The 24,941-nt window shown below is 37.0% G+C and overlaps 1 protein-coding gene across 1 annotated transcript in view; it reads right to left on the bottom strand.

Moving 5' to 3' along the window:
- Positions 1-787: 787 nt before the first annotated feature.
- Positions 788-24,941, bottom strand: part of alk (ALK receptor tyrosine kinase) — a 473,710-nt gene continuing 449,556 nt past the window's right edge. The window contains 18 exon segments of the mRNA XM_058750233.1: positions 788-3,291; positions 3,294-3,924; positions 4,317-4,407; positions 4,849-4,983; positions 5,156-5,257; positions 11,398-11,490; positions 13,925-14,022; positions 15,066-15,195; positions 15,292-15,356; positions 15,544-15,634; positions 15,852-16,038; positions 17,181-17,294; positions 18,527-18,682; positions 20,466-20,564; positions 20,658-20,828; positions 21,949-22,090; positions 23,000-23,110; positions 23,272-23,419. Of these exon segments, the coding sequence (XP_058606216.1) occupies positions 2,987-3,291; positions 3,294-3,924; positions 4,317-4,407; positions 4,849-4,983; positions 5,156-5,257; positions 11,398-11,490; positions 13,925-14,022; positions 15,066-15,195; positions 15,292-15,356; positions 15,544-15,634; positions 15,852-16,038; positions 17,181-17,294; positions 18,527-18,682; positions 20,466-20,564; positions 20,658-20,828; positions 21,949-22,090; positions 23,000-23,110; positions 23,272-23,419 (2,869 nt within the window). The 3' untranslated portion in view covers positions 788-2,986.

Raw genomic sequence — 24,941 nt, 5'->3', positions numbered from 1 at the left:
CCTATTTAAAATGTATGACCAGTCATGAAAAGGAGAATTAGACAAAGACAATCACAGACTGCTGAGCTTCTGAAGTCTTATCAAGCGAGATTGGACAACAATTTTACTTGCAAAACTTTAACAATTAATATGCTCAAATCCCAAACAATGAAACATTGTGATTAAAAGGAAGGTTGATGTGACACATTGTTAAACATGCCTCTTTCCCAACTCTTTTGGAGTGTGTTGCAGCCATCAAAATGAAAATTTGTTTATATTTACAAAATACATTCACGTTGGTCAGTGAAAACTTTGGAAATCTTGTCTTTGCACTTTTGTCAATTAAATAAAAGTTAAAGAGAATTAACAAATCACAGATTCTTGATTTTATTGCATTTTACAAAATGTACCAACTTCTCTGGAATTGGGGTTGTATTTCATATTATAGCCTGTACCACAGACGACTGTAGTGTGCTTTTTTTTTTTTTTTTTTTAATTATGGTCATTGCTTTTGTCTAATCTAATGCAGTGTTATCAACAATAATCATGCTTTTTTTTTTTTTTTTTTGAGCTGTTGAAAGGGAACTTTTTTTTGTTTGTTTGTTTTATGAAACTACCCAATTAATTAGTTACTTTCACCCAAAAGTCATAATTTAGACTCAAAACCATGTTTCTGCTTGTCAACATTTTCTTCTGTGATTGTGATACTTCTGCATATTTTTTAATACACATTTTGTGTTTGAGAGCAATGCCAAACTTATTAAATAGTAATTTATTAATTTCTCAGATTTCATCATTGAATGTCAAATTACAGAGATTAACAGATACATGATACAATAAGGTTTTACAACATTTTTACAAGTGTGGTCAATTTGTCATTGCGATAAGCAAATGCAAAAGAAAGGAAAAAGAAAATAAATCATAATAGCAATAAAAATCCCTTTTTTTTTTTTTTTTTTTTTTGAATCTTCATGCAATAACACTCAGATTTATGAATCTTCGTTAAACCGTATCGGATATCTTCAAACCTCAGCAGTCAACTGAACAAGTAATTTAAAAAAAAAAAGTCAACAAATATTTATCTCTCTCAAAAATGTAGCATTTTTACATTTAAATATACCATTTATGGTAAACAGTGTAGCATCAATGCTAACAAAGTGTCAATGACATTGTAAATTATGATATCATGAAGTCAAGAGGGATATAAATGAATAAAATGTTTATATTTCAGTTAATATTCTGTGATATTAATATAGAACGTTCTGTGAAGGTTAAAAATAAAGTTAAAATTATTATTAAAAATAAAATAATAAAAATAAAGATAAAACAAGTTTTTTTTTTTTACAATGAGACCACTATTTAACAAAAAATAGTGTAAAAAAATTGCCACAAGATATTCCTTTGTAAAACCCTCACTATCAAAGACACTACAGCAGTTCTTTCTGATAGTATAAAAAAGACCATCCAACATTTGCTTTTGAAATAGCAGCTTGACAGAACTGAACAGTAAGCAATATAACTAAAACAATGAATGTTTAGACATTTAAAGTGACAAATAATATGGGAAAAAATTATTTTCCTCATCAGTAAGCTTAAAAAAAAAAAAAAAAATCCTTCAATTAAATAAACAGGAATCAAGAGAGCATGAAACACAGTTAATGATATTCTGCACAAACAGTTGTAAGGCTCTTATGTACACAGATTTTTATTTTTTCAATGCTAATGCCAAATCGAAATCTAATGGAATGATGGATATTAAAATAAAATGCTGAAATGTATTCTTACACAGCCAATGCTAAAGTTTCACACAACACAAAGCCCTTTCACACGACTCGTCAACATTCCCTAATGCATTGAACTCTGTAAGTCTACAGTCTACAGCGTCATACTGGTCTTGTTACTGACGCTGAGTGTCAAAATAATTTTAAAGCCACTTTCTGCTGCATTTCAAAATGCAATTCATGGTTACCGAATAATTTGCAAGATGTATCATTATGTGGGTGGTTTAGGCGTACTAGTTACATCAAGTACTGAAAAAAGCCAAAGGCTGTTCCAAGCTAAAAAGAACATCATTTTATGTTTTGGTATGCGGATGCGCCAACCAAACTTCATAACTTAACCAACAAATCTTCATTAGCTCTACCAGATATACCCTGCTGGTTAATAACCTTCCCCAGCTAAGATGTGCTGGTGAACCTCTTGGATATGCTGGCTGATCCAAAAATGGCACCAAACCTGGAAATTCTTGACCTTTCACCAGTTTTTGTAATATATCAAAGCAACTGACAGGGCTTAAATGAGTAAATGATGTTTCAATGTTATTTTAACGGTAACACAAGTCCTGTGAAAGAGCCTTCATTCAATAGTCACTGACCAGTTTGCTACATGTTTCAGTTCCAACACCATAGCAACAGGTTATCTGATCACCAAAAGCCACAAACACTCATCAGTTTCACACACACAAGCCATTTGAGTTTTCTGTTATTCATGTTGTTTGATGATGGATGAAAACAGCTGTGTTTAAAAGCCAACTAAGTCCAAGAATGAACAAATGATACATAATGAATGGGGGCAGTTTGCTTTCAGAAGCACAACCATTAATAATTTACATGACCTCCAAATAATAAATTAACAAATGAATAAATAAACAAGCAGGCAAGCGAACATCAACAAACCCGTTTAATTTTTTTTCTCCCCCATTATGGAAAAATATCACTGATATAATATAGTCTTTTTTTACAGAATTAGTCCTTGTGAGGGCTTAATCAGTTTATTTTTGTCTCTCAATTGTGGCTTTCAGAAACTCAACAATCTTGTTACTTTATCCGTGACAATCATTCTCTTTCAGTGAAACTTAGTTTCTCTGAGTTTCCAGTGCAGAACCTTTCCAGTCCCAGTCTCATGGCTGAAAAGCACAAAGATAAAGCACAAAGGGGCTTGGCAAAGGTGGACGTAAATGGACAGCACAGTGTTTTGCAAAGTGGGCACTGATAGAGAACTTGCACGGTTACAGCACAGTGGCATTGTGCCCTTCCATTTTTGGGAGTCTGGAGTCCTGCACTGTACCCATGGTGACCAAAAGTGGGCGACTGTCCTCAGGGCCGCTGGCCCGAGCTAAAGAGATGGGCCTCTGCTGGCCAGGATGAGGTGGGGGAGGCTGGGGCCCCGGCATGGGCTCCATGGGCAGGCCCTGCTCCTGGTAGCCATACCCGATGTTCCCACATGGGAAGCGGCGTAGTCTGTAGAGTGGAACCGGTGCTAGGCTGGCGGAATCCAGAAGTAAAGGGGTTGGGGCAGGTGGGGGAGGAGGGGCAAAAGCGGTCGACACAGGCCTTGTTGTTGTTGCTGCTGTTGGCGCTGGAGCTGCTGTTGGTACTGCTGCTGCTGTTTGTGCTGTTGCTGTAGGCCCAGAGCTTCAGCTACTGTCACAGTCCGGCCTGCTTGTTCCTGCCCTTCACCTGGGATCCGTGGGCCGCTCGTCTGCCTCTGTGCCTGGGCCTGCTGTCTTTTCTGCTGCTGCTGTAGAAACCAAGAGCCATAGGTGGGGTTCCACAGGTTGGTGGGCTTCCCGTTACGGCTCTCCTTCTCTGACAGGTGGGCCTGCATGAAGCCCAAATTCACATGCCCTCCATCCTGGGCAGTCAAGGGAGTTGCAGAGGAAGTTTTGGCAGCTGGTATGGGGGGTTGGTGGTGGTGATGGGGGTGAGGCTGAGATTGGGGAGCGGGTGGGAGTTTGCTCTCAGAGGAGTGGCTGGCCATGAGAACGGCCTCCACATCTCTCTTAGGCTGATCGGAATGGGTGGCAGATGAAGCCTCCTCGGTGCCCTGAGGGGTTACAAGCAAGGAGGGGGCCGATGGGTCATCGGGACGCATGGGTACCTTCTCCTCTTCCTCAGGGATGGGGCCGTACTCGACAGGCAAAGGCACATTCACCACATCTGGATCCTAGGGGAATTGGAAAGTCTGTTATTTATCCCAAAAGTCAAACTTCCCAGTTCAAAAAAATTGCTGGTGAAAGAGATGGAGATTTAAAAATAATTAAGGAAAACAAAATAAAATAATAATAAATCCTAACATAATAATAAATTAGATTAAAAAAAAAATAAATAAAAGATAGGTTTGTACCTTATTTGAAATACTTAATAAATAAATTAATTAAATTAACAATAAATTAAGATTAAATTGTGGCATTAAATTGCGACGTGCTCGACTGTATTCTGCATGCTTTGGCAAATTCCCTGTGCACAGTATACATAATGCAAATTGCAATACTATAATTCAAAAATGCAAACCAACTGTTGCACAGCATGAACAGACAAGGTTTTAAGATGTAGTACCTGCAGACAATAGTCAATCCTCTCCAGAATAGTTGAGAAGTTTGGTCTGTCTTCTGGTTGATGCTGCCAACTCTGTGTCATTATCCGGTACCTATTTTACAAACAAAATATTTTTCAGTTCATTTTCAGTTCTATCTTCATTAGATATCATTGTATTACTGCCTCAGTTGAATGAGTATAGGTTTTTATCAATTTGAGAGATAAAAATAAGCTTTTATCAGTTTTGTTTCAATGAGCAGCTCTGCAATATTGTCCCCAGGTTAGATTAGGAACTTAATTAAATCAAAACTCCAGAAGTTTGAATATTTTTATTGTTTGATGCGTTTACTTTCAGAGATAGAAATCATACAGCAGAGGAAAGGTTAATGAGGACTGAAAAATTGAGAATCAAAATTCATATTCATTAGACAATGACAGATTGTTGACTTTTAAGAACACTGTTTACTGCTGGCCAACATTTAATACAATCCGTTTCTGTTACATGGAGTGCTGCATAAATATCTTGCATATTTGAATTTAAGATTCCACTCACACTGGCCCAGGGCAGTTCTTAGGTGGGTCCATCCGGCCTCCATTAGTAACAAACTCCAACACCTCTTGGTTACTGCGGCTGGGGTATGGCATATAGCCCAGTGAGAAGATCTCCCACAGCAGAACACCAAATGACCTGAAAAACAAGTTGAAAGGAGAGAAAGTGAAGAGTAGAGTAGAGAGATGAAAGCATAGTAATTATGGAAAGAATAGGATTAGAATGTGAAAAACAGTGGGGTTGCAATAGCATATGACAGAACTTGAAGCAAATGAATCTTTAAAATATGTAATTATATTACAGCGCTCACCATGTATCTGTTTTTGAGGTAAAGATTCCCTCCATAAAGGCCTCGGGAGGCATCCATTTGACTGGCAGCATAGCACGGCCTCCTTTCCTGTAATAGCTGGCTCTGTGGAAAAACACATGCCCAGACAAAAGAAGAGACATTGTTATGAATGCCCACAGTAGACGGCAGCAGAGTGGAGTGACTTATTAACTCCAGTCACAGATCAGAGAGTGAAAAAGCACTGGAAAACGAAAGCAGCTAAAATTTTGTAAAGACGTAAATGAGAAACTCAGTCCATGTGTGACTTATGTAAGAATGAAAACATTTTTCGTAGGTGATTCATATCCATGTGCCTTGACTTGATCCTTAGTAACTAAATTGGTCACTAAATGAAACCTGCGAATAATTGCGTGCATGTGGCTTGGCTTTGTGTTAAAAGAAGAAAAAGTATTATAAAATAGCTACTCGTTTAAAATGGTAGTCTATTCCTTGAATAACCTAATTGTTCTTTCCTGCCAGGTTAGAATTAAAGAAACAAGTTTACTGAAATGGTTTATGGAAAGTGACTGACCTAGTTAATTTGAGATGTATTACCTAATTTGCATGTTTTACTCATGATATAAAAAATGCAGATGTTCTAGACAAGCAAAGTAAAACAACTAAATGTTAAATCCACACTCAGTCACTAGATCTGCCTGTCTTGGGTCCTAACCGTAAAAATTAGGGTTAGGGTAAATGAAAAGTGACTGATCTAGTTCACTGGAGATGCCTTATAAAAGGAAATTCAGGGAACCTATTACCACCATAGACTGCAAAAAAAAAAAAAAAGATTGATGGATCGCCTCCACTTCCTTCCACTATAGAAAAGTGAAGCCAAAGCATCTCAGTATGGCCGCTGTCATCTTTCGAAAATGACGTAATTTGGAGCCCGAGTCTGCGCAGCAGTGATCGTGAGCTGGAGCCGTGGTATCAAAGTCCCACCCAAATTCCCACAGACCCAATTGCAAGCTCAGAATCCTTTAAGGTTAACTAAAAGCAAACTTATTAGAAAAATGAACACTTGGACATACATCAGCATAAGAATGACCTAAAATGACAGAACCATCTTCGAGAAAAAAAAAGAAAGTGTAATTTGATTTAGTTTGTCTCGCGTCCCATTAGATTACATGGAGAGGGTGGGTTTGTGGCCTATACTGGGTCCAGCAACCTGGTGCGATCAAAACATGTTGACTTAATTTTTCAGGACTTGTGTGGCACACTTGATTACCACAACTTCAACTGCAAGTTACACATTCTAATTTATTGATTTTAAATAAACCTTACAAACAGTATTTTGATGAGATCTAATGACACGGTAATATTGATCATCACGTCTTAATACTTAAGGTCATTGCACACTGAGTCCGAAATTTTCAATGAACTTTTTGCAAGTTAAAAAATAAATATGACCTCACGTTGTGTCAATCACATTTATACACTGCCTCCGAAACTTTCGTCCATCATAAAAAAATTTGGATCAGGTTCGAATTTCTGTGTTTTCACATCCGTAGCATGCATTTTTATAGGAAAGGACGACGAATACGAAAAAATAGAAAAACGCACGTGTAAATTTCAGACTCAGTGTGCAAGGACCTTTAATTTTGTGTGAAATTTAAAATGTAATAACTTATTTATTTAGTTAGTCACGATCTGTCTGCCTTGGGTCCTAACCATCGATATTTCCAATTTCATAAAGTAGGTAGGCATAGGGAATGAGAGAATTTATTTTTCAAAATATATTTTCACAATATAAAATATGTAGATGTTCTGGACCAGCAAAGTAACTAAATGTATCCAAGTAGGACATGTTCACAACACATCCTTAGTAGTTATGGAGCAACATTCCATTCAATCAGATTTTAGGGTTAAACTTGGGACATTATGGAATCGTTATATTAGATTATAAGCATAGGGTTAGGATTTTATGGTAAAAATTATGGTCCAGAACTATTAAAAAAAAGGTTGTTGATCTGGCAACATATAGAATATTTAAATTCATATGCAAAGATGCAATTGCAGATGCGAATTTCAGTCAAACTTCACTATACACAAAATATTCATGACCTGGAAATCATCTCTTCTGTGCTTTTGATGCTATATGCAAGATACTACATTTGCATGCAAGTAAGTGTCATGTAAAAGTACAGTAGTAGCAGTACCAACATTACATTTACATTATTCATTTGGTAGATCCTCTTATTCAAAGCAACACGCATTGTATTCAAGGAGATGTGGAAATTAAAAATGACATAAATAGATGCATCCTGTCTGCTATTTTTGTGAGCTCAATCTTTCCTGAAGCAGGTCCTAAACTAAAGTGTGCCACGAAAAAAAAACTTTTGAATCTATGTAACACATAACATAGTAACATTATTATTTACTTATTACGGTAAACTTATTATAGCACACCCAAAAAAATCAAAATTCTGTCATTAATTACTTTTATGTTGTTCCAAACCTGCATTTATGCCTGACTTTTGTCTGTGGAACACAGAAGGATACACTTTAAAAGATCTCTCAGTTTTCTCCATACAATGAAAGTCAGAGTGGTTAAACTGTGTTTGGACCCCAGTGTTCTTCAAAATAACTTATTTTGTGTTCCAAGTTGAATACAGGTTTGAAACAGCATGTAGAGAGTGAGTAAATTACTTTTTTTTAAAAGGGTGAACTATAACTTTAAGGATTTTGTTGCAACTTGATTTACTGAATTCTGTATCCGAATGTCTTATCTGAAGACATATTCTTCACATTTCTCATAGTGTGATCACTGTGAGTCTAAAACCATTTTCCTCATCCAGAGCTGATGTTATCAAGATCTAGTTCCAATATCTGACCCTCTGCTGACAACAGGGAAAAAGAAATAAAGTGAGAGAGAGAAAAAAAACAAGACAAATAGGTCTTGTTTTTTTGCCATCAGCTATCCTGAGGTTGCTAAAGCAATATTCTTGGGTGTTTATTATGGTATATACTGGCCGCTATCTCCTAAACAAAAGCATTTGCACTTTTTGTCAAAATTTTGATGATGCTGGCTTTATCGAGCTCTGGTTCTATATAAACTAGCTTGTGGCTTGCTGGGGAGCAAGGCCTGTTCTACCTCCCTCAGGAAAACACCTCACATACCAACATTACACTCATGTTTCTACCAATCTCAGTCATGCGAATGGATCTCGCATGCCAGGACTCAAGGGAAACCAGCAATGGAACCCTTTGAAGTATAAAATCAAGAATATCACAGAAAACCTTTGTATCGCTACTGTCTATATGGTCCCTGGTGGGATGGTTTGCTACCACAGGCGAGGAGTCATGAGGCAGGGGAAGCAAAGTTTGGGATGGAGAAGTTCATAAACTCAATTTAATATCATCTTCACTATGTTCGTTTGCTGAATGTCAGTTAAAAAAGAGCTGTGTGTATTGCTGTATCTTTTTAATTCTAAAGGGCAATTGACTAGACAAAAATCTGTGCAGTACAATATGAGTTATCAATATTCCACTAAAAGTGAATTTCAACATTTATGAGTACACAAAACTCTAATTTTATATCACGATGCCTTTAACAAAGCCTTATAATTAGTCTGATTTAGGATCAAGGTGTTTCATGAAGTTTACAGAATGCTCCCGTTTAAAAACAGCATGACAGGACAGACTTCAACATGTAGGGATTTTAATGTTCATCAAATAAGTACACTCCATATTAATTTAATGCTCAAAACTCTCATAGTCCTCACAAAACAATGAATTATGCATAAAAACAGGAACACTGCTCATGACAAACGCCTGGACTCAGACAGTAACTGTCTTAAAATGTATTGTAAAATGTGTTGAATTTGATGGCTATAGTGGTTCTTTATTTTATTAACTTCTTATTTTAAAGCTTGATGCTTTAAAGAAGACCAGTTTAGAGATACAGCTTGTCAGAAAGTTTTAGCTTGCTAACATTCTAACAGTTTGCTGTCAACACGTTAAAACCCTCTCCAAGCACCATGCTAAAAAAGATCAAAGCTGAAAAAGAAAACTAGTCGACTTCACTAATTGGTTGTTGGGAGACTAGTCGACCATCCTGACCTATCCCTAGTGATAATGAAAAGCTGTCAAAAAAATTGAAGTAACCTCTAAGAGTTAACTATGTCCATTAAAACTGACCACATCTCAGCATCCTCAATTCTCAGAGGATGAGATTAAATATTCACGCAAACCTCCACTGTAATTCTTCCCATCTCCAATCGCATTTTCATCACAGCTCTGAACTCCTGTCCTGTCTGCGGAGCTCAGCGGGAAAATGCAAGAAGAATCTACATCAGCAATTAGAGTGCACTTTTATGGCAACTCTCCGGAGGGAGTAAAACAAGGCTCCATCTTTTCCCTCTAGATTTTCTCTGGCTAATAATACCGTTCTTTCACCAGCTAAGCAAGCCATTTTCAGACACACGTTCCAGTAGCGGCTGGGAGGCAGTCAAGCTCACAAATCATTTCACTTCGTGACACTGGTGCTGCCATCTCACCTGATGAATAATGTCAAAGGACGATTCATACTAGTGCCAAATTGTGTGATTGATTGAGTGGGGCAAAAGGCAAGGTAAGATTATGTTGCTGTTAACCTAAAAGGTTTTTTTGTTTGTTTTTTTTCTTAGCATTATGGAAAAAAGCGGCTGTGATATTTTGAAAAAAAAAAAAGTCAAAAGAGTTGTGAGCGACACAAATGATACATGCATCAGTTTCATGTAATTTGGCTATCAAATTAATTCAGAACAATATGCCTACTGCTAGATGCACACTGCACACTATATAGCGTGCATATGGGTAAAGAGTGGCAAATGATAAAATGGGACAGTTATGCTTGAATATGATTTTAACTTATCTTTGAGAGACCAGCAACAAATTTACAACAACCATCAGGAAAACCAATGGTGGGGAAAATTATAGTTTTCAAAAGATTTACCTCATGTTTACAAGTTCACTTAATATTTGTAAATGTTACATATACTGTATTTCATGATGTTAAATGTACCAGAAAATTACAAAGTGATTTCAAATACATACATATATATATTTTTTAGACCATATTGTGCAGGCTCCTGTCTGGCTTGTTTAAGAGGAAAAATGAAAGGAGTACCACTTTACCCTTATTCTGGGTTTTGATAAGAGGGCTTTCAGTGTTCCTCTCAGTGTTTAAAACAACAGAATGTTTACAATACAATAACAATTCACATTTTGCATAATTCAGCAAGTGATGTTTAGTTATCATCACAGAAATAAATCCAGTTATTTTCCATTTCATAAATTCAGAACATTTAGGTACTACACTAAGTACACCGCTGTGCAAAAGTTTGGGATCAGTAAAATATGATTTTTGATGTTTATTTCCTTTTCTTTTTTTTTTCTTTTTAAGACTTCTCTTCTCTGATTCTCATAATACATTTATTTGATCAAAAACAGTACTATTATGAAATATTATTACAATTAATGCAACGGTTTTCCATTTTAAAATATTTTAAAACATAATTTATTCATGTGTGTAAAAGCAATTACTCCAGTCTTCGGTGTCACAGTATGCTGATTTATTATCAATGCTGCTAGCAGTTTTGCTGCTGCTTTGATGAATAATAATAATAATAATAAAAAAAAAAAACAGCATTTATTTAAAAAAAAAATTTCATTTATTGCATTTATTTCTCTAACTTTATCAAATAAATGCAGCCTTGATATGCAGAGAGAGAGAGAAAGAAGAAAAAAAGAAAGAAACGACAGTGTATGTACTGTATACTTTATACATACTATAAGAGTGGTTTGGTAGTATGTTATATCTAACATAGCCATGGTTTATTCCTGAGGTAAATCTCAGTATAAATAACAAGGAAGATCTACCCTTCGAATTAGCTGAGCATTTACTAAATAAGTTTGCTTGGCTCTTGCCTTAAAATGAGAAATATGTTGTCAATAAAAGCTCGCAAATGAGTTTTCAGAATGAGATATGCTTTCATCTTTTCTCAACTGAAATACTGTGGAGGAAAAATACAGCCACTAAACAGTCTTTCATATTTTATAGCCTATTGAATTTAAACATGGATGCAAAATAGAACTGTCATGTTTTGTTTTATTTTTTTTCAAATATGAGTCTGCCATCTCTAATTCCTGCTGACTGGTGCTTGCATGTTTAATATATATTTATTTGTTCATAAATTTTTGTTGTATTTCAGCATGATGCCATGCTGAAATATGTAGCATACCTGTAGATGTCTCTGGCCATGCCGAAATCACCAATCTTGGCCACCCTCCCTGGACCTTTGCAGGTCAGAAGACAATTCCTGGCAGCAATATCCCTATTAAGAATAAAAAGTGAGCAGGCAGACACATTTATCTCAGATATTTGTCTCATTTTAAGTAAAACAATGAGAAAAAAAAAAAAAAAAAATTCCAGTATCACCATATAGTCACAGTTCTTTGTCTTGTCTTGTCTCCTGTTTCTCCTGTAATATTTATTGCTGTTTCTCCCATGGATTTTCATCTTTGTTTTTGTGAAATATATTAAAGAAAGCTGCATTTAGATCACTCTCTTCTTGTTACCCGCCAGGACACATATTTCATGCTGAGATATATTTTCAGTAACTTAAGCTTTGCCAACTTAAATTTTTTTAGCACTGTTCAGCAGCAAAGTTGTGATGTGAAATTGTCCTGTTAATGTAAATGACCTTCTTGCAAATGCAGGTATATTAAATTGGCTAACTAAATGAAGCGTTAGCGTTAGTTCTGGCAGGTCACGTGAGTCAAGCTTGCATCAGCTGATTCCCAACTGATCGTATCTACCTATAGGAATACAACACCTATCGCGGCATTCCTATATAAGCTCTCTTCCGTATCAATCAGCAGCTTTTCCGCTTGCTCAGGAGCAAATCACCCTCCTCCATCCCCAACTCCTCCTTTCGCAGTCAGGACTTGTCTTTCTGATATTCCTTGCTGAATCATATTAAATACACTAAAATATCATTAAGTACATTAATGATATCTGCCTTGTTCTGTTCTGTTTACCCGGGGGGTTTGCACAGAACAGAACCATACCGCCAAACCAAAACTTTATGCTAAGTATCTATCTTTTGACGATAGTGGTCCTGACAGAACTAACTAAATCTCTACTTTAATAATTCTAGTCATACATGACCAATTATGCCTATTGTCTAATTACTGATGTCCACTTTAGGAGTTATTCGCACCATTGTGAGATGCTGTCCACACATATTTAGAGCATGACAAATGAATGACACCCCATCTACACTGCTAGTGATGCACCAAAGATAGAACACTCCAATTATAAACAATGAACCTGTCAACTCTGCAGGTGTTCAAACTCTGTCTGCATCATATATTGCTGTACATTCTAGTTCCAGTGACCTATAGATAGACTCTTGTCAAACTCTAAGCTGATTAATTCAACATCACACTAATTAACAGTACTTTGTTTTGTCATTTTTCTTTGTCTCTGTTGCATGTTGATATTATAGGAATCTTGAAGGTTCTTGTCGTTACACAAAATCTAATTTCTTATAAAAACAACACTGCAAGGAGACAAAGGATCATAAACTTTCCCTCCGTAAGTTCAATTCCTTATCGACTCCCTAGCACTTAAAAAGCTCACTATAAGTTCTGAATGGATTTTGAAGTCTATGAGAAGTTGGTGAAGATGATGCTGAGCTATAAGTCTTCAAAGCACCCCTAAGTTTTATCAAATAAATGCAGCTTTTGCATTCATCAAAAACCTTCTGCATCGAAGCCTGTTACCTCTCATCGACAAAACTTCAGCAACTCTCTTCAGGACTCTCTTTTAAACAGGTGAGATGTGCAAGTATCAAACTTTGTCTCATTAATTGAGACACTAAGTATCATCTACCCCATTTTTACAAAGGTGTGTTTGAATTAAGAAACCAATGTTTCCTTCAGGCTGTAAATCTACTGAATATCAGATACTACTAAAACTTCATTCTTTACTATGCTTCAGCTTTAATCCTCTTCCTACATAAAACATGGAAACCTGTGTGTATGTGTGAGAGAGAATAGTTTAAGTGTTTAGTGTAGTTAATCAAGTCTTACAATTAAAATCATCAAACTAGTTACTTGATCCAAATACTTAAACTTTTTCACTTTTGATCTAATTTTGTGGACAGTGTTGTGGACGGAGAGGCTACAAAGTTGTGTATAGTTACTGTATGAGGACAGTAAGAAGTCTTGATCTGCAAGACTATTCTTGTTTCTTTTTGAAGGTCATGTCATGAAACTCATGTTTCCTATTACTTGTACTATTTGAAGGCATTTGGTGTTTGGTTGACAGCAATGGATTACGCCTTTTATGCTAAAAAAAAATCCCCAGAAAGGGCAAAACGATCAATCCCTCTGGGTTTTGACCAAAAAGTTGAAACTGAACACGAAGGCCCAGATACATTTTAACTTGGCTGTGTGAGGAACTTCAGTAGGAAACCGCAGATGGGTAAGTGTCTCAGCGTCCCTGTTCTATACCTGGATTGATGACTGGACTGCTCATGTAGCATAAATGAGCTCTAAGTGGACTCATTTTTCATGCCATTCTGGATGAGAGTGTCAAAAGGAAATAGAACTCCCATTGCAGGTATGAGGGGGAAGCAGAACTCCTGAACGGAGTCAGGAACACTGAATTTGTGCTGACTTCAGAAAAAAAAGCAGATCATCCATCTGTTGTTAAATCGATCTGTTATGTGTGAAGGTGTGGTGGCTGGTCGGTAATTATACCTGTGGATGAACTGGTTCTCTTCTAAGTACTGGCAGCCGCGGGCGATGTCTCTGGCAATGTTAAGAAGATCTACCATGGTTAGACTTGAAGGATGCTCCTGGAAAATATTACAGAAGAAATACATTGCATGTTATTTGCATTTAAATAAACATTTATTATAGTTTTAGGTAACACTTTATTTCGATAGTCCACTTTAGACATTCTGCTAACAGTAAGTAACTTTGCAACTACATGTCAACTAGCAGTCATTAGAGTTATTAGTAGACTGTCTGCTTAATATCTTCTAACACTTTATTTTAATGGGTCCACAACATACAACATACTGACTATCAGAAACTTTGAAAGTATGTCAACTTATTCTACTAACCCTAAACCTACCCTACTGAGAGTTAGTAGACATCTAGTTGCAAATGAATGAGAACTAGTTGACGTAGTTACAAAGTTACTTATAGTTAGTAGAATGTCTAAAGTGGACTATCGATATAAAGTGTAACATATATACTGTATATATATTAAATTGAATTAGTTGAACTTAAGTCCTACTTTAGAGTGCTTTTTTGATCCACTTAGTACATATTTGTAATTTCATAATTAATTCTATAGTCTTTGAAATACCAATAATGTCACTGCTATTGCAACTTGTTATGCATTTTTTTTAATGTAACAACAGATTTATAATGGTTCAGTTGTAATTTAGTACATTCAAATTATAAATATAATATCAAATAACGCTAACATACTACAGTTAAAATTACAATCGAGTACTTTACATGCGCTTTAGTATGTTAGTCAACACATCAGATTGTCATCAAGTTTACTTCTTTATATCCTGAGAAAGTATCATTAAAACATGATTATTTATAGTGTACTTCAATGTAAAACTTTTAATTTGACATTATTACAGTATAAAGCAAACTTTACTCGTGGCCTTTTATTTCATAATAGGACATTATCTGCAAGCATAGAAATTTTTAATATACACAGAAACAAAAACACCACCACCACCACCACCAAAATAAATAATCTAAAAGCAAAGTCACAGACTACTAATCAAATAAACTAATGAAAAACATAACTTAATGAGGTTTATGCAATACAAGACACTGTGCTCACTCTGTGTGTGTGTGTGTGTGTTCTTACTAGTCTTGGTCTAGTTTCCCTCAGGAAGCTCTTGAGATCCCCTCCGGCCATCAATTCCAGCAGAATGAAGCGAGGCAGAGCTTGCAGACTCACCCCAATACACCGCACAATGTTTTGGTGACTAAACTTGCTGTCAGAGGAATAAAAAGAGAAATGTTGTATTTTTGCTATATGTCCTCATAAATCAGCCCTTTGGAATGATGTATATTGTGTTTCTCATTGTTACCTGATTATGAGAGCTTCCATGAGAAAGTCTAGTTCATCCTGCTCAGAGCACACCTCAGGAAGGGTCTAATAAAAGAAGAATTTAATAATCACATCTATGCAAAACCAGAAATATTTCAGAATACTACAGAGCATAGAGACACAAGAGACCCAAATCAATGTATTCATGGTTACAATAATAAGTCATGATATTAAACCCCAGTATGCAAGATCAAGCTGCATAACAGACTTTTTATATATTTGCAGATCTTACCTTTACAGCCACCTGCATTGGACTGGGCTCCCCTGAAATCCCAACGGCTAGTCCTTCATAGACTTCTCCAAATGCACCATGACCCAAACCTCTACAAACAAAACATACATTAAAAAGTATTGTTATTTATTTTGTCAATAATATCATTCCATATATTTCACATACTACATTTAGGAAGTTTTAGACTTCACCTATTAGAAGATTCATTTTCATCAACTGTATGAAGACCCTTCACAGTCAAACAACATGCTAGCACATAACACTTCTTCAACCCAACTGAACTGTAAGGAATTAGTGATGCTCCCAACCTGGTGAGGGAGATGTTACGCCGTGGCACCTCCTTCAGATCGTTGATGGAGGCGGTCTTCCCGCCAAAGCAGTAGTTGGGATTGTAGTCGGTCATGATGGTAGAGGCTCTCAGTTTGCTCAGCTTACAGTCAGGACTCTGTAGCTCAAGTTGGATAGACTGGAGCTCGGTGTGTTTACGTCTGTACACTGGATGACAATCAGCACAGCATGATATTTTTTTTTCCAGTTTGCTACGTAACTGTTAGCATAATGGGATTGTTGCCATTGTCAATGTTACATTCAGATTCAATCAGGAAATGAACTATCAAACTGTTTTACAATGATCAGTGTTATAATGTTTTGTTTGAGGCCCTTCTGGACAAACTAAATTGGACTCAAATTTAATTTGTCTTGTTATCAGGTTTATTATTAAATCAGATTTAATAATTAAAAGCTATTTTCTCTGTAATTTGAATCATTTTAGTTAACTATAACAACCTTAGTGGTGACATTTTATTGCAAATTTGTGGATAACTACATGATAAAACGAAATAAAAACCCACTTAAAAACAGTTTTTCACAAACAGGCATGTAAGTCCAAGTTTGCTGGGCTTGACCGATGCAGTAAACACATTAGTGCAGCGTGTAGAAGTGATTTATTCATAAAGTGGTAATCGACAAGGCTTGTCAGAGCTCCGTTAACAGCCCATTTATCACACATCTACTCTATTTATCACTCAGAGACTGCTACAACAGTGTAGATGGACAGATGATGTGTTTGGTGCCATGACACAGTGTGTGTGTGTATATGTGTGCGTGTCAAACATGAGACATGAATCCTCATTTTGAATTTTGAAAGCTTGTGTGGCATGTGTGCAGTTGAATGATTATACTGTTTCTTTAAAAGTGCTTTCAATAAGTTTTCCTCAAACTTTTTTTTTAGGGTTAGGTTATTTTTTTAAATACAGCATATTACAAATTATACAGACCAGACAGCCCCAAAAATAAATAAATTAATTCTTATTGGACACTTTTGGTCATGAAATAAAATAAATTTCACATTTCCTACAGTGGCATCGATATCGCTTTGGCATGAAGCTACATCCACACCCATAGGTGTCAGTATACTGTCCAAGACCACAGTCATATTGGCCAGTGAAACATAAAATATGCAACATATTATTATATCATTTTCTGTGATCTTTCTGGTTTATTCGCTCTGTTTCTAATTCCCAAAAAAATTAACAAAAAGCTTCCCCAAATGGCTTGGTTCCAGTATTATGTTTTGGTTAACCTCTGAGACTCCATGAAACTATGCTCATAAAAAGGATTTGACATGGTCTACTTACTGATCATAACACCGGAAACGGCCAACAGCAAGGCGGCGATGAGTGCGGAGGTCCCCACAGACAGAACCAGTGCCAGATGAGACAAAGACGGCTGGGCGGGCAACATAGACACCACTACACAAACACACAGCAACAAATATCCACTTCACATGAGTCAGGCAGAAATCAGAGCTTTTCACATTTAAAATGTTAACTCAGGACCATTAAAAAAAAAAAAAAAAAGTGTTAACGTCAGGCATTAGATCCACTCAAACCAAAGGGACAGATCTCGGCCTGTATTCACAAAACATTTTATCTTACCACTAAGAATTCTCCTAAATAGCAGTAATTGTAAAGTGTGATATTATGTTGCCATATTCAAAAAAAGTTAATTGCCACATTCAAATAAAGTTTTAAAATGCAGTCTAAGTGTCACTAATTAAACAAGTTCAGCTAAATCGGCAAGTTATAAGCTACTTTTAACCTTAAGATATTTTGTGAATACGGGCCCTGGATTTGAACCAAGGTGCTCTATGACGATGAACAAAAACTTTTCCCTTAGAATCTGCTTTACTCTAAAAAACTCTACTCTACAACTATGCTTGATGAACCAGGACTGGCACTTGTGCCTCATAAAAAAAAAATAAATAAAAAATATATATATATATATATATTGGAAGTGATGAGCATTTCAATATGCCCTGTCTCAACTTCCTATTAGAAAATATGTCAACATAGTATAGAAAACCGTGCTTGATTTAATGGGGTCTTTAACCTGGGATCAAGACGATTTTAACCTACTGAGCAGAAAGTTGAAAAGCTTTCTGAAAAAATCTTTTTTTATCTGATGCAATTTAATTCTTAGTTTTCTAGTTTATTTCTTAAAAACCTGTCAAAGTGTTTACTCTTTTGGAGCTTTTTTTAGAGCTTCGAAGTGTTGATATTAGCATATAATTAGCATGAACCCATGGGCACTAACTCACTTATTAACTAAACACTTATGAAGTTAAAAACAGCGCTGGAGAACAGAGGGAATTTCAATCGATTTGCATATATGAACAGATGTGTAAAACATTCTGAATTAATGGAACAGTAGCTGTAAGAGGTGTGCAACAGTGGAGTGTTTTTATCTCTCTCTCTTTTTTTTGTTTTTTTTTTTTTGACAAACGGGGCTATAGTTTACAGCTATGACCTCTGCTACAGAGACTGTAAATGGTAGAGAATTGAACTTGGCTTTACAGAGGTAAGTGCCGCTCTTGAGAAAGAACTTTGTCATTGTGAGAACACTCTTCGCAGACATTCATTTTACCATTTTATGAGATGGCCGTTCATCTAATGGTGGTGAAGTGCGTTATGAATGAACTAACCGGTAGAGTTGATGCAGGACACTCCGTCCGGGGCCAGCGAGAGCTCTTTGTCACAGTAGCACACCGTGCCCTCAGAGGTCTCGTGGCAATCTTCTGATTCACAGTGACTGCAGTTCTGCACTGGGTTGATAATAACTTCACCGTCACCTTCCATGCCTGGAAATGACATTACCATACTTATGGGATGGTGAAACACAGAAGGAAAGCTTGAGGCTTATAATCAGAAGAGTGTTGGGTTGATCACAACAGGGGTAAATTTGCGCCCTTAAGCAAAGCACCACAATCCAGGTGTTTCCAGGAGGATTGTCACTATAATATGTATCCTGTACTTTTCAGTTTGGAACTCACTGATCTAAGCTTATGAAAAATATTTGAGATTTAATCATCTCAAAAAAACAGAGGGGAATAAGCTTAGATCAGTGAGGCATGCGATCAATCGCATCCAAAAAGATGCATCCTAATTTAAAGAAAACAAGCTGAAGAAAGGATTGAACCCAATATTTGGAAACAGTATAGTATAACAAGAGTCATTTTTGAATGCCAGTCATTTTTGACCAGGGACACCACAAGTGTAAAAAAACAAACAAACAACAACAAAAAAAACTGTCTGCAAAGTCAGTAAGTTTAGTGCAATGCAATTAAATTAACTAGTGTTACCTTTGAAAAAAAAAATCATCTCCAGGTCAAAATTACCAGAAAACTACATGAGGGTTAAGTGTGTCACTTTGGGAGCCAAAGTCTCACTGTGAATGGGCTTCTGAACCATGCCACTGATGTGTATAATTTCTTATTTGTTCACCAGTGAATGCTCTGGGGAAGTAGTTTATTGTTCTGAGAGTTTTACAGCATAATTTCATAGTACACAGTATATTTTCATAGTGCATCAAACTGTTTTATCTTCCTCATAATATGACTTCCTCAAGAAGTAAAATTGCCCTGTTATTACACAAGTCTGAAGAAAAAATAGAACTTTTGTATTAAGTCTTCGGCTAAGAAGAACATTTCTTAATGATCCAATCCTATTTCCAGTGTAGGAGATGCTTTTCATCACTCGCGGTCCTGGAAGCATAAGAATCTTGCTCTAAGGCACAATGGTGCCTGAAAAGGAATGTAATATGATTTGAGTCACCTTCAACTTTAGGTACAAACTTCAACTAACTGTAGCGATACATTATACCACTAATAGCCCACTATCATCCAGACATCTGTTTTCCAAGATGCTTGTTATTGGCACCTTAATATTTCACTGCAAATTAATTTGTATGTCCCCATTAAACTTTTCACAAAAATGTGAAATTGGTTCTTGAAATTAATTTAAGCCCTTAATTTGAATGATAAAGAGGTGCTGGCCCCAGTTGTCCTGACTGCAACCTAATTTGTGTACTTCTAGTATGCACTAAAAGTACTTTATGTACCTTATTAGTGCTGGAAAAATGTAACTCTGAGTACATAGGTAGACAGTACGCCTCTATTGAAATGTCACCACATTTAAGTATGAATGTTAGCTGCAAGTTAAACGTATTGCCTTTAAATTCATTAATAGTTAACTGTTTATATATTTAAAAAACTGCAATAGCTATACTGTAACTTTGGCCTAATATTTATTTGCGATTCTTTTCAACTGAAAAAGTCAATTTAAACCCTCTTTTTTAGGGATTGGAACTTATGTATACAATTCACGTACTTATGTTCTGTGACATTCTGTAGCATAAATAGTATGTTCACATTTAAAGGTCCAATAAAAAAGTGCACTTCAGATACCTGAATGATGTGAAGGTATTTAACCGAGAAAAAAAAAAAAAGAAAGTGGAATGTTAGAAATTTCATGCACCAAACTTATGTAAGTGAATGAAAGGAGCTATAAAATTCATAAAATAGATTATATAGGACATAGTGTATAGTACATCATTTGGGACACAACAAAAGAATCTTGTATTACCTTTGAGTGGCTCCAGGTACATTTCACCATCAGGACTTATGAATGATGTTCCATCATCTCCATCCTTTCTGGGATCGTTATCGTGCCAGGCTCTGCCCCCTATGGCCATGGAGGTAAGAAACGGTAACAAAATGTTACAAAACTATAAAACTGAAGATATTCAGTATAAACAAGGCTAACATTCGGTCTAACCTCTGTATCCTCCACCTCCTCCACCAGCCGTGCAGGCCCCTCCACCACCTCCAAAACCTCCTCGAGTTTTCCAGCCCTTGACTTGACATGGTTCTCCACCCTGACCTCCCAGAATGAGAGGTCTACCACCTTGAGGAACAGGGGCAGTGTCGTTCCAACCTCCACCACCACCTGAAATTCAAAAAGCCACACAGATCACAAAAACAACATTAAAAGACACTTGTGCCCCACTTCAGTTTCTCTGCGTGGCTAATTAATTTCACAACAGGTGACAATATAATTTTTTTTCCCCTTTATATCCATCCTCCAGCAGATATATGAATGCAGAATGGCACAGCGATTTCTCAAGAGAAAATAGTCTCTTATGTACATCCCTGTTCCTCTAAAGCAGGTCAGTGCTGTTGCTTAGCATGACAATGTTCAAATAAAAATGTGGCAAATTATTTCAGACGTCAAAGCTGTCCCATTTTGCTAACTCTCTAATGGTTTCTTAGCAGCACATGCTTTGCTGGGGAAAAAAAATAAAAGATGATTGCTAGGGTGTTCTGGGTGCTTCTTTTAAGGTGGTTACTAGGGTGTTCAGTAAGGTTGCTATGCAATTATTACATTTCTGCACATTTCCTTATGGAAATGATGGAAACACATTGAATATAATTAGGAATGAAAGTTTTGTGTAGTAAATAGAGCACAATGGGGGAGCTGGACACTGATAGAAGCCATACTGAGTGCTCAGCAGGAAACAACCAGAACACCCACAATGCAATGACATGCAGAAACTTGCACAGACAGATGCGCCTTCAATTGCTTAGACTTGATAGCAGAGCACACTATTATTACTGTACTGTTGTTACCACCTTCCTATATATATATATATATATATATATATATATATATAATTTTCTGCCTCAGTTTTATTCAGGCACTGCTACAAGGAATTTGAAGGCACCACCTCAAAAATCATATTCAATCTCAGACTGGATAAAGGATTATTTTGAAGCCTAGCAGAAAATTATTATGCCTATGTCCAGGAAAGAAAAAGCCCGGGGGAGCAGCATTTTTTTTTTTTTTTTTTTCATATCAATCAAACTTGATAGTCTGGTAAACAAAAGCATAGTTCCAACTATCCACCTGAAGTAAAAAAATAAAAATAAAAATCTCTGCCCTGTGTGCAATATGTTCTGCTTCACTGCTATTGTGAGCTGCTGTTTGCCAGAAGGAGTAATACACACTAGTTCAGTAATGCTAAAATTTGTCTAATTGATTTATAATACAGAAAATCTGTTGGGGTTACCTGCAGCACCTGATTTTCCATTCCGGCCAGGGATGCTGGGATCCCTGTCCATCACTTCCTCTAGGGTTTCTGATTGGCTGCTGTAGCCACGGCCTCCACCTCCAGCAGCAATGAGTAGTGGGACATGGACTCCATTCACCACCTGTAACCAACAGAAACAGGAAGTGTGAGACTGTATTTTAACAGTGTAAAACTTCCAATTGTCACTGAAATGTGAGGTGCCATGATGCTACCACGGTGTCACCAGGGTGTTGCTATGCTAAAGTGTTAGCATGTTACTGTGTGGTTTCTGCCCTGCTCAAGGTGATGGCTTACTGGCCCACCCCCAATCTGTATATATGGAACCTTCCTTCCTTCTCTGTATGGCTTTGAGAACTTTCTCATCAATTATATTGGTGAAACCTGGTTTGCATACTCTATCTAAACAGCGTTGTTGAGTAACTATGTAAAGCAGAATTTCAATAGAATTTGATGTTAGCATGTGGCTAAGCTAACATCCAATACTCTTTTATCCATAAAAATGACATGATGCACAAATATTGGCTAACACAATAAATTGTAATTAGATTAGAAAATATTTTCATTGATATCAGTACCGAATTAAATTTATAGGTCATTTTTGCATACAACTATGTCTGCCATATATTTGATTGATTGATTGATTGATTGATTGATTGATTCAGCACTCACTGTGGAGTATTCATGCCCCAATGTTTAACACTCAAAATTAGACATTTTCAAAGAAACTGACTGAAGAAACTGAGGGATAATTCACATTTTGTCATCATCACCACTCTCAAGTTGTTCCAAACATGTATGAGTTTCTTTTTTTTTTGTTGAACACAAAAGAGGATATTTTGAAGAATGATGGTGACCAAACAGTTGATGACCCCCCCCCCCCCAAAACTATGGGAGTCAATGGCTACTATCAGCTGTTTGGTCAACAACATTCTTCAAAGTTTTTGGGTGAACTATCCAAATAGATGTACACATATTTAAATGTACAAATGTTGGGAATATCCAATTTAAAATGCATTTTATATAGTGTCACCTTGAAGACGTAAGTGCCTCCTCCTCCTCCACCACCTCCTCCCTTGAGCTGGGTCTTGTTGACGGATGGTCCTTGCTGTTCCCTGCAGATCTGGTCCATAGTAGGCACCATCTATGAAAGAAAAAGAAAAAAAATAATAATAATAATAAAAAAAAAAAATATATATATATATATATGCAATCCTTTCATGTTTTACTAGATGCTAATCATACCCTTTTTACATTTTCTTGAAACAATAGCACAGGGATGTATTGGCAGAAAGGATTACTCACATTAGGACAAGCATCCTCTCCTTCCTGTCCCACTAGAATATTCAGCAGCTCATCCTTCTGTAACAGGAAGTCTCCAGTCATGTACACCCCATGTGACTTGTGGACAGCCTGGACACTGCGTCCACCAGCTGCTCCATACGCCGTGATCCTAAACCCAAGACAAATAAGTAAGCAGTCATTTAGCAGCTGCTTTCATCCAAAGTGATTTATAGTGGACTTATTACAGGGACAATTCTCCGTGAGAGACCAGGGGTTAAGTGCTTCGCTCAAGGGCACAATGGCGATGGTTCTTCACACACTTCTTAAGGGGGACCAAACCGACAATCTTCTAATTAGAATCCCTGACTTTAAGTAACTACACCACCATTGAACCAAGAATGGCATGAATGCTCTGTTCCTAAACCTAGCAAGCTACTTTACTTTATTTTCTGTACAGGTCCTGGACAGAAATTAATATTTGACACTGTTTTCTGTCTATTATATGTTTTTATGCCATACACTTACATACTGTATCTACAGAACACATGGAACACACATGTGAACCATTTAGAATTTTCTATATTTCTGCATAAATATCCAAAACATCATCAGATTTTCATATAAGTCCTGAAAGTAGACAAAGAGAACCTAATCAAACAAATGAGACAAAAATATTTTCTTGGTCCAATGGTCCAATATTGCATATCTGTGAGTGGCAATAGTATGTGAACCTCTTGGATTAGCAGTGAAATTGGAGTCCATCTGTGCAGAGGTATTTTCAGTCAGTGGTGACTTCTAAGCAACCAAAGGCCTTTCTCAAACTGGCTAATGTTAATGTTCATGAGCTCACCATCAGGAGAACACTGAGCAACCATGGTGTGCATGACAGAGTTGCAAGAAGAATTGCCACTGTTCTCCAAAAAGAAAATTGCTTGCTAAAGATCATTTGGACAAGCCAAAGGACTATTGGAGAAAGGTTTAATGGGTGGATGAAACCAAAATAGAATTTATTGGTTTAAATGAGAAGCTATTATGTTCGGAGAAAAGAACACACTGCATTTCAACTAGGTGGTGTCATGAGTCCGGGTCCGCAATGATCCCCCTCACCACCAGAGGTCGCCACTTCCCGTCTTCCCGGACTCAATTGCCGTTACTCCACACACCTGCCACTCATCACACTCCCAGCTGTTCCCCATCACCATGGACTATTTATACACCTCACTCCCGCTACTCTGTCTGGTGAAATAATTGTTCGTTGTTTGTGTAGTTGCTGTTCTGACTCTGGGGATACATGCACTGTGTTGCCATTTCGTGTATCCCACTCCTTTACCCGTTTTGTTTTTGCCCTGTTGGCTTTTTCGTTGGTTATTAAAGTGGTTTTTCCCTGCATCTGGACCCAGACCTTGTTCCTTCCTTGCACATCCCTACCGTGCCGTGACAGAATTTCACCAGCAAACATGGGTCCAGCAGGGAAGTTCCTCGATATCCGGCAGGGAGACCGGACCATCGAGGATTATGCCGGGGACTTTGTGGGAATGGCTCGACAGTCGGCTACCGAGAAGACCTGCCTCATGGTCATCTTCTGGGGAGGCCTGGCCGACCCCTTTAAATCCACGATGCCATACTGGGCCCCAGAGGAATCGCTGGAGGACTACATCAACCTGGCTCTGCAGTTGAGAGGCTCAGCTTTC

This window comes from Onychostoma macrolepis, chromosome 17 (assembly GCF_012432095.1).
Source record: "Onychostoma macrolepis isolate SWU-2019 chromosome 17, ASM1243209v1, whole genome shotgun sequence".
NCBI lineage: Eukaryota > Metazoa > Chordata > Actinopteri > Cypriniformes > Cyprinidae > Onychostoma > Onychostoma macrolepis.
Note: the sequence above shows the minus strand (reverse complement) of the source record. Positions and strands in the feature narration are given on the sequence as shown.